This window comes from Schistocerca piceifrons, chromosome X (assembly GCF_021461385.2).
Source record: "Schistocerca piceifrons isolate TAMUIC-IGC-003096 chromosome X, iqSchPice1.1, whole genome shotgun sequence".
Taxonomy (NCBI): Eukaryota; Metazoa; Arthropoda; class Insecta; order Orthoptera; family Acrididae; genus Schistocerca; species Schistocerca piceifrons.
The window spans coordinates 105,721,286-105,738,938 of record NC_060149.1 but is presented as its reverse complement, the minus strand read 5'-3'; the positions used below and the strand labels follow the sequence as shown (position 1 = coordinate 105,738,938).

Below are 17,653 nucleotides of genomic sequence, written 5' to 3'. Positions count from 1 at the left end.
GTGCATAATGTGAGTGTGCAGTTACCAGGCGGCAGCACCCTGCCTCCGTCCACTAAGCGACACGGTTTATTGCTCTCTACTGGCGCCTGGCGCCACCCGCGGACAAAAGGAGCGGTGTGTCCCAGGTAAAAGCTTTTTCTGGCCGGGTCTCGCCAGTTCTCACGTTTCTTCCGGGGTGGACGCACGCCAAACGACGCAGTTATTTACCTATAGAGAAAGACACGCCACGCAGCGATAAGTGCCGGTGTTTCGCGAGACGGCAACGTGCGACTAGCAGCATGCCGCGACGCCAACGTGCCTCCGAGCCTCACACCCGCGCCGCGACGCGCTTTCCTCGGGCCGCCTCCGACGCATTTAGGCATCACGCATCACACATCACCTCGCCGCCCTTGTGCATCGTCATTGCTACCGTAAGTAAGATCACCATGTTTTTGCATATCAATACATACATTGCATATGACGAGTTGCGTCATCTTTCAAGTTCTATAACCGTTCAATCCATAGAGGAGCAAGGATAAACGAACATCATTCTAGTAGAGAATAAGCTGCTCTTTCTAATGGTGCAGTTTAAATTAATATCTGAGTTAACCTCTGTAAAGATATTTGCCTGCAAACTGGGTCAAGTGTAGTGTTCTGATTTTTTGGAGGCAACTTACTGGTCCATTATCTCAGGAAGTACAAAAGATACAATTTTTTCATTATTGCACTGGCTTGCCAGGCAGAACATATACACAAAGGCAGAATAACAAGGTGCAAAAAGGCTTTGCCGTTTAATAAAGTATTGCCAAAGTTGACGTTAAATTTCTTGTCATGGAATTTACCCCTGACTTTGAACAGTTTTTTAATCTTTTTTTCAGTCTTTACTCATGATAATGTTATTTTTTAGTTCTCTGGATAAAACTGATCTAGAGACCTAGATTTGTAAATGTGAAGTACCTTACATGCATAGCAATGAAAGTACAAACTTAGCGATACAGAAACGGGTGGCCCATTTCACTTTTGGTCTCATCAAACACAGAATTTATTCCTCTATATGGTTTGTATGAACCACTTTATTGATAGATGTGTTAGTTTCAACGATATTACCAAAAAACAGAGGTTAAAAAGAAAATTTTTCATGAACATGTAAAATTGGTCCAGTTTTTGAAGAACACTAGTATGGAAACAGGTGGTCCAAAAAATATGCGTATGGTCTCATTCAATGTAGAATTTCGTGCCCTACTATTTTTAATTCCACTATGTTTTCAATATTGTGAGTCATTTACGAGACATAATCACAAATCCGAAAAAAATACCGCTTTTTCGGGTACAGTTTTGCCCCCCACCACCACTTTTCCACAACTCCGCCGAGGGACTAAACCTAGGTTAGTCATACTGGGACACAAACGAAGCCATTAAAACAATAAAACGTTTTGTAGCAATTATTTCCGATTTGAATGCTAATTCTACTGGACTAAAGGTCATTCACACAACTGCGGTTTGAAATACCGTAGAGGATCCTCTTGCTTTCTATTTACATTAATAAATATTTTTATATTTTTAAATTAAGTCATGAATATTACAGTCTTTACATTCATAATAAACATTCATTATTTCACACTTAGTTTAATAAACAAATGTTATATTGTGCTCCTTATAACTTTTAGGCACATACTTCCAGCATCGGATACAACTGATACCTAGCGTATCGACTTTCAAAGTGTTTGTGTAATATAAAAATTTTAGAAATCTTTTGTCATATTTACATTGTATCGTTACAAGCTCACGCCCAGTTTTGAGGTAAGAAAGAGAATATTATACGAATGTTTAGAAGAATAATTAATCAAACGTAGATGATACATCCGAACACTCTTTCAAGATAAAAGACTATGCAATTCATTGTGCGAGATTAAATATTGAACTTCACACATTATGTCATTAACATATCATTGCAGTCAGATTACGTGATAATAACAGATATAAATGCCGTTGCGCAGACAAGCAGTGACATTGACATTTAACAGAAATAAATAGTTTAATAACTCAACTATAGTCGTATTACACTCATGAACAAGCACATGGTTAAAAATTTTTGTTGGGGATCCATCCCATAAACGGTAAGTCAATTGCAGCCCACTACTCGGGGTGACTGGTAAGAGTTGTATTCAAGCCATGTATGTCTCGCTCTGTGACGCCCGATATGTACTCAGTAGGACTGAGGTCAAGTGAACTGGAAGCCACACAAGCAGAGCTATGCCTGTGAACTGTTTCTCAAACAATTCTGACACAATTCAGAAGTGAACAGGTAGTGTTATTTGTCGGCAGGTACAGTTGGTCTGAATGGTACTGTGGGAGAAAAAATGGATACACGTGATTGGAGAGTAGACGGCGTAAAGCGATGTATCAAGAGTCCCAGTTCACTGCATGTAAACATCCCCAACAAGAAAATAACACCAACACCTGTGTCGTTGATGCGCCATTGCCAAGTGGACTGCATGGTGTCATGTGGTATTCTACGTACTCGATGTCTTGTCTCTGGTGTGAACCAGCCTGTACCGCTACTCTCTAGACCAGGTGATTTTTCTCCATGCTTCGACCGTCCAATCGCCGCCCGTGAGCCGTGGTTTAAGTGTGGCCCGGTGACCTCTGTTCCCAACAGCGATAAGGTGGATCTTGGTGATAGGGTTGCAAACTGGCTGTTTTTGTCCGCCATTGAACAGGCGAGTGATCTACTGCGTGGCATCTCCATCCTCAATTAGAATCCTCTATGATTAACGGTGACAACTGTTATCAACATGGTAGTTAAATCTGGCGGCTCCGACATTCTAATGGCACACCGCTGAAGTTGCGGCATTTGAACAACGCGTTCTTGTGCCACCTCTCGCACAGAGCGTCAGAATGAAATGCGCTTGTACCACGCGGACGGCTCGTACACTGTCTGGCAACATCCCAGCCAACTGGTACGTCAAACTGTTGCATTCGATGTGTTGGCAGGAGTGTTCCAATATTTAACGGAATAACATAAGGCACATAATACAGAAACAAGTGTCAAGTAGATTAGATATTCCCTTTTGCAAGTGGTGACCTTGTAGCCAACATTAACACTCAAAAGCCACTGATCCGAACTCATAATTTTAAAACAATCGTTTTTCGATGTTCGTCCAACAGTTTCTGAAATGTTGTTAAGTAATAAGTCTGCAGTTGAGAATTCCTATAATCCAGTAGAAGAATCTATGTATATGTTGTGAAAATGGTTGTATGTACGTACAATCCACATCTCCTCCCAAACTACCGGATCGATTTCAGTCAAACGTAGTGTACGTACCACTTACTGCTTGAAGAGAAGTACTGTGACCGTAAGAACTACCTCCCATAGTAGCGTGTGTGGGGTTCAAAACGAATTGACATAGGAGATGGACAGAGAGAGGGAGAGGAGGAAATGGACGGAAAGAGGGCGGAGGAGGAAGTATACAACGGGCAACACAATTAAAGGATCACTTTTATGAAACCGCGTCATTACCTCCCAATAGGCTCAGAGGTATGTGCAGCCGAGCTCGGCGACGTTACGAACAGCAAGGTGTGGACACATGCGAGCGAAAGAAGTTCACGTGAAGTGTAAGGTCGGTTAATGATGTCGCATTGGCACCAAATTTCACCAAAACTCTTCGCCATGCCACCGTGGACGCATCATGCGCTGGGAATGTCGTCATACGCGCTCCTGCTCAGGATTCAGTCTTCCTTTTGAAGCCTCCGCGATGGAGATGAGAACCGCGACGCCCAGCGTTGAAATCGCTGTTTTCTTATGGGTGGCCGAGGAAAACATTTCACACACACACTGCGGCTCAGAATCGACACGAAAAGGTCCAAGAGGTGGCATGAAGGGCGTCAATGAAACCACCCCTTCCCTTGAGGCGTTGATTTCCGCTCACTTCGCGGTCAAAAACGACAGCTCGTGGTGCCATGAGCAACAGGATGATGTTCTTGACAACATTCAACACTGCTGACACCCTCTGGACGATTCAACCCTCCTCTAACATCATGGTGCTGCAACCCCATCCAACGTAATCTGACCCCTTTGTAGTGTACTGAAACCGAACCTTTTGCTCTGGGGTATGCAGGGTGAACCGCTAGGGACCAATCCAAACCGTTAGACGATATCCGAAGTTACAAAGGGTGTGTGATCACTGGTGGAGTGGGAGGGGCGGGAGGTTGCGGTGGTGCGGCGTGGGGGGGGGGGGGGAGGGGAAGGTTGTAAGATTTACAAGTGCGTGAATAAACCGGCAAAGTGCTCCTCTAAACCTCCCAAGGCAAAATCCTTGCTGCCGGCCAACACCTTTGTTGAGCACTTTGAAGATGTACCCGTACAGAAAATCAGACATCCATTCAGCTGAGTGGCACTCCGCCGCTAGTCTGTCTCCTCATGGCAGGCATGGAGGATCTAAGGGGTGGTGTGTGTGTGTGACATGGACGGTGTTGCCGAACTAGGGGAGTCTTAGAGGGACACTTTTCGGTTTTATTCACTCATGGGTCAATCTTGCACACACCTGTGATCATGCCACTAGACCGTTGAAAGAGCATAAACACCCTTTGCTGCCTCGGGCCACGTTCAGATTTCGTCGGATGGTTTTTGAGCAGTCCCTAGTGGTTCAACGCCGTATACGAGAGCAAACATTATGGTCTCAGTACACTCCAAATAGGTCAATTCACGCTCAGTGGGGTTCCAGCCCCACAATGTACTTAGAGATCGGGTGAGTCACTCAGAGATGCTAGCAGCTTCGAATGTTGGCAACAACATCGTTCTGTTGGTCATCACATTCCAAACTGTCGTTTTTGACCGCAAAATGTGCGGGGATCAACGTCTCAAGGGAAGTAGAGATTACATTGACACACTTTATGCCACCTCCTGAGATCTTTTAGTGTCGATTCTTAGCTGTGGTACGTCTGAAATGATTTCCCGGCCACCCACAAGAAAATATCGTAATTTAAATGCTGGACGTCTGACCTCCATAGCATAGGCGTCAAAATAAGGGCTGAAATATGGGTAAGACAAACTTCGTATCGTGAGATACGTCCGTGGTGGCGTTGGGCGGAATCGTGATGACATTTGGTGCTTGCGTGACATCATTAACTCACTTTACACCTCTCATGAACTTCTGAGCTCTGGCCCCTTATCGCATGTCTCTAAATCTTGCTGTTTGAAACGTCAACGAGTTCTTGGGTGACGTCACAGGCGCCAAGCTTACGGAGGCACCTTTGAGCCAAATATCAAACTTTTGCACCGCAATGGGAGACACCTATAGGGCTTCAAAGAAATGACCATTTAATTGTGTTGGGCAGTGTATGTGCATTGGCAGCAAATAAAAGGAAGGGAGGTATGTAAAAATTCGACAAACTGCAGCCAGTATTTTGTTTACCTGACGTGAAAAATGTCACTGACTGGATTAATTAATCAGTGGTAAGGTCTTACGGGACCAAAATGTTGATGTCATCGGTCCCTAAACTTACACACTACCTAATCTAACTCAAAATAACTTAACGCTAAGGACGACACACACACCCATGCCCGAGGGAGGACTCGACCCTCCGACGGGGGAAGCCACGCGGATCGTGTCAAGACGCCTTAAACCGCTCGGCTATCCCGCGCGGCGCTGACTAGATTGATAAAGTCCTTCGCTGGATTGGTGTCCAGGCTGTCTGTCACAGCAGCCGCAAGATCCTGAATGTGTTAGGCTCCACGAAGTACAAGACAGATGTTTTACACAATACAGGTGTGTACAAAGTGGAATTTCATCGTGGAGAAGTGTACACTGAGGGTATAAGAGTCATGGGATAGCAATATTCACACGTACAGACGGCGGTAGAACCGCGTACACAAGGTAGAAAAAGGCGGAGCTTTCATTTTTACTTAGGAGCTACATATGAAAAAGATTTCGGATGTGATTCTGGCGGCACGACGAGAATTAACAGACTTTGATCGCGGATTAGTAGTTGGAGCTAGACACATGGGACATTTCATTTCAGAAATCGTTATGGAATTCCATACTCCGAAATCCGGAGTGCCAAGAGTGTGCCAAGAACATCAAATTTCAGTCATTACCTCTCACACGGACAATGCATTGGTCGACGGCCTTCACTTAACGATCGAGAGCAGCGGCGTTTTCATAGTGTTATCATTGCTAATAGACAAACAACACTGCATGAAATAACCACATAAATCAATGTGGGACGTACGACGAACGTATCCGTTCGGACAATGCGGCGAAATATGGCTCAAAATGGCTCTGAGCACTATGGGACTCAACTGTTGAGGTCATTAGTCCCCTAGAACTTAGAACTAGTTAAACCTAACTAACCTAAGGACATCACAAACATCCATGCCCGAGGCAGGATTCGAACCTGCAACCGTAGTGGTCTTGCGGTTCCAGACTGCAGCGCCTTTAACCGCACGGCAACTTCGGCCGGCGGCGAAATATGGTGTTAATGGGCTATGTCACCAGATGACCGACGTGTGTGCCTTTGCTAACAGCACGAGATCGCCTACAACGACTCTCCTGGCCTCGTGACCATATCGGTTGGACCCTAGACGACTAGAAAAACGTGGCATAGTCAGGTGAGCACTGATTTCAGTGTCCGCCCCCGGTAGCTGAGTGGTCAGCGCAACAGAATGTTAATGCCATGTGCCCGGGTTCGATTTCCGGCTGGGTCGGAGATTTTTCTCCGCTCAGGGACTGGGTGTTTTGTTGTCCTAATCATTATTATTTCATCCCCATCTACATCTACACCCATACTCTGCAAGCCACCTGCCGGTGTGTGGCGGACGGTACCTTGAGTACCTCTATCGGTTCTCCCTTCTATTCCAGTCTCGTATTGTTCGTGGAAAGAATGATTGTCGGTATGCCTCTGTGTGGGCTCTAATCTCTCTGATTTTATCTTCATGGTCTCTTCGCGAGATATATGTAGGAGGGAGCAATATACTGCTAGACTCCTCGGTGAAGGTATGTTCTCGAAACTTCAACAAAAGCTCGTACCGAGCTACTGAGCGTCTCTCTTGCAGAGTCTTTCACTGGAGTTTACCTGTCTTCTCCGTAACGTTTCCGTGATTACTAAATGATCCTGTAACGAAGAGCGCTGCTCTCCGTTCGACCTCCTCTCTCTCTTCTATCAACCCTATCTGGTACGGATCCCACACCGGTGAGCAGTATTCAAGCAGTGGGTGAACAAGTGTACTGTAACCTCCTTGCTTTGTTTTCGGACTGCATTTTCTTAGGATTCTTCCAATGAATCTGATTGTGACATCTGCTTTATCGACGATTAATTTTATATGGTCATTCCATTTTAAATCACTCCTAATGCCTACTCCAGATAATTTATGGAATTAACTGCTTCCAGTTGCTGACCTGCTATATCGTAGCTAAATTAAAAAGGATCTTTCTTTCTATGTATTCGCGCAAGTCGCCAAAGTGGCGTCAAATCGAAAGACTTGCACCCCGACCGGCGGTGTGGCCGTGCGGTTCTAGGCTCTCCAGTCTGGAACCACGTGACCGCTACGGTCGCAGGTTCGAATCCTGCCTCGGGCATCGATGTGTGTGATGTCCTTAGGTTAGTTAGGTTTAAGTAGTTCTAAGTTCTAGGGGACTGATGACCACAGATGTTAAGTCCCATAGTGCTCAGAGTTATTTGAACTTGCACCCGGAGAACGGTCTACCCGACGGGAGGCCCTAGTCACACGATATTTATTTACCGATTTCAGCTAGTAAGTGCTGTTGGTAGGTTCAAAATGGCTCTGAGCACTATGGGACTTAACATCTTAGGTCATCAGTCCCCTAGAACTTAGAACTACTTAAACCTAACTAACCTAAGGACATCAGACACAACCATACCCGAGGCAGGATTCGAACCTGCGACCGTAGAAGTCCCACGGTTCCGGACTGCAGCGCCTAGAACCGCACGGCCACCGCGGCCGGCGCTGTTGGTAGGGTTCGAGTGCGGTGCTGACGCCACGAAGCCGTGGACCCAAGTTGTCAACAAGACACTAAGCAAGTTTCTGGTGGCTCCGTAATATTGTATGCTGTTCAAATGGTTCAAATGGCTTTGAGCACTATGGGACTTAACATCTGAGGTCATCAGTCCCCTAGACTTTGAACTACTTAAACCTAACTAACCTAAGGACATCACACACATCCATGCCCGAGGCAGGATTCGAACCTGCGACCGTAGCAGCAGCGCGGTCCGGACTGAAGCGCCTAGAGCCGCTCTGCCACAGCGGCCGGTTTGTATGCTGTGTTAACATGGAATGGACTGGATCCTCTGGTCCAACTAAACCGATCACTGACTGGAAGTGGTTATGTTTGGCTACTTGGACCATTTGCAGCAATTCATGCACGTCATATCCCCAAAAAACGATGGAATTTTTATGGATGACAGTGCGCCTTGTCTCCGGGCTACATTTCTCGCGATTCATTTTAAGAACATTCTGGACAATTCGCAGATCGCCCGACATGAATCCCATTGAACATTTATGGGATATAACCGAGAGGTCAGTTTGTGCACAAAATCCTGCAACGTCAATACTTTCGCAATTGTGGGCGGCTATAGAGGCAGCATGGCTCAATACTTCTGCAGGGGACTTCCAACGACCAGTTGAGGCCATGCCAGGTCGAGTTGCTGCATTACACTGGGAAAAAGGAGGTCCAACACGATATTAGGAGATATCGTATGACCTTTGTCACCTCAGTGGATATTTGAGAGACCAGCAGACCGATAACAGCCTACATTCATCTGAGGTAGCACAGCAAGTCCACAGTGGCGAAACACCGGCAGGACTGTGGCAAGGAAATCTAATTTAACGAAACCTGCTTACTGACTAAGCAGGCGGGTTTGATGAACCACTAAATCAGAGAAGCCACAGAAATAATAAAGCATGCTATCAAAATGAACAGAGAGGATGGATATAGGCTTGCCTCATCCTGGCTGACAGCCCTGGGAGTCCAGCAGGCCGCCACAACAAGACGTGACATGAGCCGTATAGGCGGGTAATTAGCTAAGTCAACGAAGACCGAACGAGGGAGAATAGGGAAAAAATCTTATAGTCGCAATTTTTTGTACATTTGTAAGGAGGAGGGGGGGGGGGGGGGGAGTGTCATGAACAATGTACTAAAAATCCGCACCTGTGTGGTGTGAGTGTTGGTGTAGAAAGGGGGGGGGGAGGCTTTAAGGGTCACTTCGTAACGTTTTTCTTGAATAACTCGAAAACTGCGGCTTATAGCGAAAATATTTCCCACCACAAAATTAAAGTACATTAAATTTCCTACCATAATGCCGTATTCATTTTTTCTCTAGAACTAATACTTTCTGCGTTACAGTGGGCGCAAAAATCATGAATTATTAAAATAGTGTTTTAATGGTATAATATTAACCTCTATTGTCAAATAATGTCGGTTAAGACCAAATATTAAATGAATATACGATATCTAAGTGCGGTAGAGTCGTACGGGGGCATAAATTGTGTTCTGGGGATGTGACTGGTAGCAGTAGGAAGGAGTGGGGGTGGAGGCAAGTCGCCAGAATGAGGCCAGTTACTTCCCTCATTTTTGCGTCTCCAAAACGAAGAGCGAGCAATTGAGTCTCCACTCTCTCTACACCATTACGTCCCGCCTTGTAAATCACTGGCAACACAGTGCGTCGACACATCTGGTAGCGTTTATTTTCGGCAAAATGCGTTAATACTACATGGAGCACAGATACTAGTTTGTAATAAAACTAGACATACGAGGAGACTCTACGTAAATCTTCGCACACCGCCTTGCGTTCCTAATGGAGAAATTGATTGTTAGTCGTCCTGTACGAAAGTCAGTTCATCCACCACCAGAACTGCTTGCTCTCACAATAGACACAGAATAATCGACTACACCCCCTCCAGCATTTTCCGTAAGGTTCTCTCATCTGAATAGACAAAATAACTTCACTATGCTCATGTTGAATAGTGGAACTTTCAGCTTATTAAGTGAGTACCTATTTGCCATAATTAAGAGAGTTCTTGTATAAAATATGTTCCTATAAACAATGGCCGAGAAGTGTTTAATCTGAAGAGTGATATTGTCAGTGACCTATGCAATGTTGGTGTGAAAGGAATACATGGATAGGTATACGCCAGTTATTTGAGAAAATATGGGAAAGCTTATAGTTTCAGGAACAAAAAAACACCGTTGTTCATGCATCTTGGCAAAATGAATATAGCTAACTCAATTAAAAGAGGCTGTTTCAGAGGAACAGCGCCGGCCGTACTGGCCGAGCGATTCTAGGCGCTTAAGTCTGGAACCGCGCGACCGCTAAGGCCGCAGGTTCGAATCCTGCCTCGGGCATGGATGTGTGTGATGTCCTTAGGTTAGTTAGGTTTAAGTAGTTCTAGGTTCTATGGGACTGATGACCTCAGACGATAAGTCCCATAGTCCTCAGAGCCATTTGAACCATTTTAGAGGAACAGCCTTCAAACACTTGTAATCAGCTGAAGCAAAACTTCATTTAAAACTAGCTGAGTTGTGTGGAAACTGTTGATAATGAATATCTGTCAAACAGCAGGAAAAGTAAAAAAACGGCGACGAAAAGTTTCCAGTGTTCGATCCCTGAGTTACCATGACGCAATTACAGCTCGTACAGAGGTGAGGATGGATGAATGTAGAGACACCATCCGAAGACGTATCTGATCTGTTGGGGGTCTAAACGCTGCAGAAGCAAGGTATCACGAGGACTCCTATGTAAATATCTTTATGGGCTCAGTTCCTAAATACAGAAAAAATGGACGCCCTGAGGATGAAGGAATTAATGCCTCAATGGAGGAAATAGTCAGTCACATACAGGGGAATGACAGCTGCCAGCTGACCTTAGACGAGTTGTTGGAGCAAGTTTCGGGTACATTATCTCATACGAAGACAGTCAAAGACAGATTCCGAGAAAAATATAGAGATGCGTTGTTTTCAGCAAAATTCCCACCAGAAAAATTTACGAAGCGTCTGAATATCAGCAGGGTTTGAGTAAACTCTGGTATACTGCATTCTTAAAAGCACTAACAAAACCAAATCCAGACCTCGCCTCACTGCCCTCAACCACACGAGTTACGCACCAGTGCTATTTTAGAGCTTAGTTAGAAGTACAGTAGAGTCACGCTATTCCGAACTCCACTATTCCGAAAATCCACCTGTTCCTAACAAAGTTCAGAAAAAATACTGATTTTTTTAAACTTAAAAATAGGAGAAATTAAAAAGACGTTCGTGATAAAACGTACATTTATTATTATCACAAGAAGTTAAATAGAGACATTCATAGAGCCTAAACTTGATGAAAACGCCTGAAACCCTACTAGAATGAAAGCTGTATATTTACAGTACATTACATACAGTACATGTCGGCTCCATTTATATACATCTGTACAATCATTTTTAGCCACTGCTAAACACAAAAATAACCAAATTGCACATATATACAGGTAAGAAGTAAAGTCAGTCACTTATTTATGACGGAGAGCAGTGAATAGACTTGAAGATACAAAGTGCCGCCAGCGCCGCATGAACATAACATCATCATTTAGTGTTGATGAAGCGTGCTGTTCGACGTAGCATAAAGCATTTGCCGCATCTGTGTGTGATATGAATTCAGTTCGAGCTTTCACTTTCACCTCGCTTTCAACGGAGTCGATATGGACTGCATCATTTCTACGACGTCCTCATCTCCGTACTCCTGAGGGCCTATGTCATCAACAGGAGTCCCCTCCTCAACACAGCTTTCTTCTGTGTCTTCACAGCCAGGGATTTTTTAACTAGTCGAAGAAGGTCCACAGTTTTTCACTGGTGTAAAAGTTGTTTCAACGAATTCCAATGCAGGCCAGAGATGTTTCCATGATTTTTGTAATGCATCTTTAGTGGTGTTATCCCATGCTTCAGCCAATCAGTAAATCACTTCTTTTGTTGTAACTTTCTTAAGTTTTTGCAGGATTGTGAGTTCATTTTTATTCTCTTCAAGTAAGGCGTGAAGCAGCATTTTTCTGTATTTTTGTTCAATCGCCTGAAACACACCCTGGTCCATAATCTGAAGAAATGAACTTACATCTGGTGAACTGCTTTGATGTCTCCAAAAACAAATTTCGTTTCTTCTGGGTGTGATGGAGCACTGTCTATAGACAGCAGAGCACGATTAGGCAATTCATTTTCTCTACTGATCGCAGTCACTTTAGGGAAAGATTGGCGCTCGAACCATTCCTTGAACAAGTAGCGCTCCATCCAAGCATTTTTTTGATTCTTATAACACACAGGAAGTGAGTTGATGTTAGTGTTTTTGAACGCTCGTGGTTTCGCAAAGAAGTTTGTTTGTTGCCGAAGCGTTGCTGCAAGCTAAGACAGTGAAACGTTGTTTGTCCATTTTAAACCTTGGGCAGGTTTCTCTTCTAACGAAGCAAGAATTTTGGTAGGCAATGCCTTAAAATTCAGTCCGATTACGTCCGCGTTGCAAACTTGCTGCGGTGAGCAGTTTTGAGAACAACCAAGGTCTTTAAATTCTTTTAGGTCATTGGCAGCTGCTTCGTGTTAGCTGACAGCTCCTCCACAGCAATATTGAGCTGCCTAATTCAGTGTCTTTTATTCCAACGATCCAAAAAACCACTGCTAGCTGAAAATGATGCAGCACCATCCATGAGCTCATTGAGTTGAAGCGCCTTCTCTTTTAAAAGACCAGAAATGGGGACTCCTTTCTGTCTTTCTTGAGTGAACCACAAGAATCAGACCTCGTCAAGTTTTTCATATGAAGGCACAGACGTTTTATTTGACGCTTTTCAAGAGTCGTTTCACTTAAAGCAAAGCAAAACTGCTCACTTTTAAAACAATTTTTTTATAGTCACTAATAGTTGCTTTCCCGACAACATTTTCCAGTGATAATTTAGTAGCACCTTCTCCCTTGTCCAGTCTTTTTAACACTTCACGTTTTGGTTTTAAGGTGCACGAAGAACGACTTCGTTTACTTGCCATGTTTAATGTTTCATAGTTGACTCCAAGTGCCACGAACATAAATGAAAAAGATACAGTGACTCGGTAAAGTAACTCAAGTAACTCAACACTCACAGAACAAGACCTAACAATAAATTTGTAATAACGTGTCTGGATCGCAGGAGGGAGAGGAATATGTAGGGTGTCTGCGCCATGTGTCATCGAAGGCCACTAGCAGATGTCCCGCACTTAATTTACGGCTTAACAGGTCAATACGTTGGTATTATTCATGAAATCCGCCTATTCCGAATCCCGCTAAAACGAACAGTATTCGGTCCCATTAAGTTCGAAATAGAAGGACTCCACTGTATGTTAATTGTATTAATTATCTGTTTCTACATAACGCTTTTTACAACACGATGTTTTGTTACTTATAGTTGTTTGGTTCATTATTTACATTTAAAACAATGGCTCAATAACCCCGTACCACAGATCGAATGGGAATGGAAATGAGGGAAGGATGGACTGCTCTACTCAGTGACAACCAAACACCCAATAGCACGTGAAGCTATAATGAACAACATCTTTTACCTATGTTACATGTCCCATGGTTGTGGCACATGCCATGGTACGTCTACGAATGATGCACCGTTACTCTGTCTGCAAGATGAGGGCTATGACAATACAACTGTTGATTTTTGATATCTACTCACTCAAGTTAAGGCGTTATTTTATAATAAATAATATATATTATATGTTATTTCTAAGCTCAATGGATATTAAACGTTAATTTAATAACATTAAAGCACTATTTTTAAATAATATGCTGTTCATACATCCCATGCAACGTAGAAAATATTACTACTAGAGAAAAAAATGAATAGGACAATTTTGTGCTGGAAAAAGTTTTCGATAGAAGCCGCGGTTTTGAGATTTTCAAGAAAAACATACAAAAAGTGACATTTAAACCCCCCCCCCCCCCCCCTAGCACCCAACGCCGACACCCCCCAGGCGCGCCGGCCGTGGTGGCCGAGCTGTTCTAGGCGCTACAGTCTGGAACCGCACGACCGCTACGGTCGCAGGTTCGAATCCTGCCTAGGGCATGGATATGTGTGATGTCCTTAGGTTAGTTAGTTCTAAGTTCTAGGGGACTGATGACCTTAGACGTTAAGTCCCATACTGCTCAGAGCCATTTGAACCATTTGAACCCCAAAGGCGGGGATTTTCAGTATGAGTTCCTGACACTCTCCCCTACCTCTGCACAAAAATTTGCGACTACACGAATTTTTCCCTTCATTTTCCTTTGTTGACAACTAAACTGCCGCTGCACGGCCTGTGACCAGCAGTAGGAAAACAGGAGCCCACGTCTCATTCGCCGAAGAGCACCAATCACAAGAAACAATGCAAGAAAAAGTAGGCAACAGCAGATCCGCACGCACTCCCTCCACCATACCAACCTAGTATAATGTAGTTCCCGCTCCTTCCACCTTAAGTAACCAATCATAACAACAACCTCTTTAAAAAATGGTTCAAATGGCTCTGAGCATTATGGGACTTAACATCTGTGGTTATCAGTCCCTAGAACTTAGAACTACTTAAACCTAACCAACCTAAGGACAGCACACACATCCATGCCAGAGGCAGAATTCGAACCTGCGACCGTAGCGGTCAAACGGTTCCAGACTGAAGCGCCTAGAACCGCACGGCCACACCGGTCGCCCAACAACCTCTTCAAATTGCGACGTAACGTCATGCTCAGTGAGCAGCAATGACAAAATATTAGCGACTTCACACAGCGAAAGAACATCAGTTTTTTTCACATTATGACGCGGTATAACAATTAGAAAACTTTTATGTCAACTGGCTCTGGCAGAGAAAACCTACGAAATTATATAAAATCATTTTCCAGACATTAAGATGCCGTACGATACTCAGATCACGTATATGTCAACTGATTCTGACCGCGGAATCCTACGCAATTACATAAAATGTAAAATAGAACGTATATCGAAAAGACAGATTAGAGGCCATAGGAGGGGTAGTATTCATTGCAGTTGACTATAATATTGTCTCTATTGAGGTCGAAGCAGTGAAGTCATCTGGTCGCTTATGACAGGTATAGGTGAAACCAAGTTAACTGTTGGATGTTTTTACCGGCCACCCGATTCTGCTGTGACAGTTCTAGAGTCATTCTAAGAAAGTCTACCGTCAATAGCGCTTAAATACTTATATCATCCAAAATTGGTTAGAGACAACTTTAACCTGCCGAGTGTAGAGTGGGATGTCTATGGATTCATTGCGGGAAGGGGGCAGGGGATGTTTATAGAGAAGACAGTCATGCGAAATACTTTCGAACACGTTTCCTGAAAATTGTTTTGCGCAGCTAGCACTACAGCCCACACGCAATGGAAATATCTTATACCTTGTAGTTACAAATAGGCCGGACCTTATCGAGAATGTCGGTATAGAAACGGGGATTAGCGATTATGATGTCATTATAGCAAGGATGAGTACAAAAGTTAATAAATCAGTCAAGAAGACTAGGAGAGTGCTTCTGCTATATAGAGCTGATAATCAGTTACTAACATCTCACTTAGACAGTGAACTGGCATCACTTAGTTCCAGTAATGTGGATATAGACGAATTGTCGACAAAGTTCAAGCAGATTGTAAATCGTCATATGGAGAGTTATGCGCCTAGAAAGTGCATAAACGATGGAAAAGACCCACCATGGTTTAATTAGGTAATTCGGATTATTCATTTCTTCATATGAGGCCTCTTTCAGCCTGTGATGGTATGGGAACTCATAGAACATGTGCCCTTATCCATAAAAATGTAGCCAACTAAAATTTAAAGAGCCGTTGTATAATCTCCAGATTCGTGTTTGGTCCTCAATGTCTGGTGTCCGCATCGTAACACGATTCTTTCACCAAACTGATGATGCTAACTGGTTTTTCCCGAAACTGGCTAATCCATATGTGGATCAGCTCACAAAAGATGAACAACCGTATGGATATCTTCAGCAAGACAAAACAACACTACACTCCGCCTTGACAACCTTGTCGCGAGTGCATGAGGTGTTCAATGAGGAGAGGACAATCAGGAGAGGCAGTGCAATCTCCTGGCCATCTCAATCGCCTGATTTCTCTCCCTATGAGGTCTACCCGTAGGGCTAGCTGAAGGGAACAAATGTACTCAAAGAATCCTCACACAACGGAAGACCTACAGCAGAACACTGAAAACACTATTGCTGTCCTTCAGCCAGAGCTTCCACGTGGGCCTCACAGTTTGAAAAATTTCGGGTGCGGTGTTACATCGATGTCAACAGTGGCCATTTCCAAGATATTTTTTGATGATTATTAACAATGGTCAATCTATCACCTCCTAACAAAAACAACAACATAAAACCTGTGCACTAGTCTGTGACGTCACTGCGCGTGGTCCGAGCCGGTCGTAGCGCCGTCGGTTCGGAAACGGGAGCCGGAAATCAAAAATTCGTGAAGAAATCGATTTAAGCACTTTAATGATTTATGAGACAGCAACATTTTCTCTTTGAGCCGGTCGCTGTGGCCGAGCGGTTCTAGGCGCTTCAGCCTGGAACCACGCGACCACTACAGTCGCAGTTTCGAATCCTGCCTCGGGCATGGATGTGTGTGATGTCCTTAGGTTAGTTAGGTTTAAGTAATTCAAAGTTCTAGGGGACTGATGACCTCAGATGTTACGTCCCATAGTGCTCAGAGCCATTTGAACCATTTTCTCTTTGAAATGACACAACCGTTTTATCTGTAAGTAATTACTGATTACTTTTAAATGATTTCGAAACAAAATTATGAATGTTTATTTGCATAGCCATCTTCCGCAGCAGATGTTATGTAGCAGTTATTATTGTTTTTTCCCACCATACAACTACTGGAATTTAAGAGAAGGTTTTCACCAGACGCGTTTTGCATTTATTTACAAATTTATATTTATTGTTTTTTCTCTTCTTAAGCTTACTGCAGTTGAAAGAAGTTTTTCACCAGAAGCGTTCCGCATATTCTCCCATTTATAAATTATCTTCCGTGTGGCCATTGGTGCCTCTTCCACTGGTTTACATGTTTTAAAGTCCACTGTTTTTTCCTTCGTTGTTAGCGGAAGTTGGAGTCTGAAAAAACATGTTTACTCAAAGGCTGAGCGGGGAACAGATGAAACTATAGTTACATTTCTATGAAAACAGCTTTTGTGAGGTTTCTTAAAGTGAAGTAAGTGCAAAGATTCGCAAAGGTCACAAAAGAAATAACGAATTTCTAAATGCCGAGAAATCATGAAAGGTAAATTGCATCCCTGTTTTTCTCGACTTCAACCTCCGCTAACACCGCAGGAAAAAGCAGTCTACCTCAAAACACGTAAACAAATGGAACTGATGCCAGTAAACACAAAAGATGTTTTGTTAACATAAGTGACACGTGTCTGGCGAAAAACTTCTTTTCAGTCGAAGTAAGAGTAAAACGGGAAAAGACAATTATAATTGCAAATGCTGAAGTGAATGTTTTTCACACTTCGTATAGCCTCCCCCATTCAAATGTCCCACTTCTTCAAGGAGAGTATGTTCGTTGTTGCCGGAAAATTACAACAGACCCACTTTAAATTTTCCGTGTAATTTGCTTTCTTCTCCAAATTAACTGTATTTCAGTCGGTATCTTCAAATGTTATCATGCGCCAAA

The 17,653-nt window shown here is 43.6% G+C and overlaps 1 protein-coding gene across 1 annotated transcript in view; it reads left to right on the top strand.

The window, feature by feature from the left end:
* The first annotated feature begins 278 nt into the window (after positions 1–278).
* LOC124722201 (probable serine/threonine-protein kinase DDB_G0281745) overlaps positions 279–17,653 on the top strand; it is a 52,039-nt gene continuing 34,664 nt past the window's right edge. The window contains exon 1 of the mRNA XM_047247398.1: positions 279–410. Within this exon, the coding sequence (XP_047103354.1) occupies positions 279–410 (132 nt within the window). The remainder of the gene's footprint in view (positions 411–17,653) is intronic.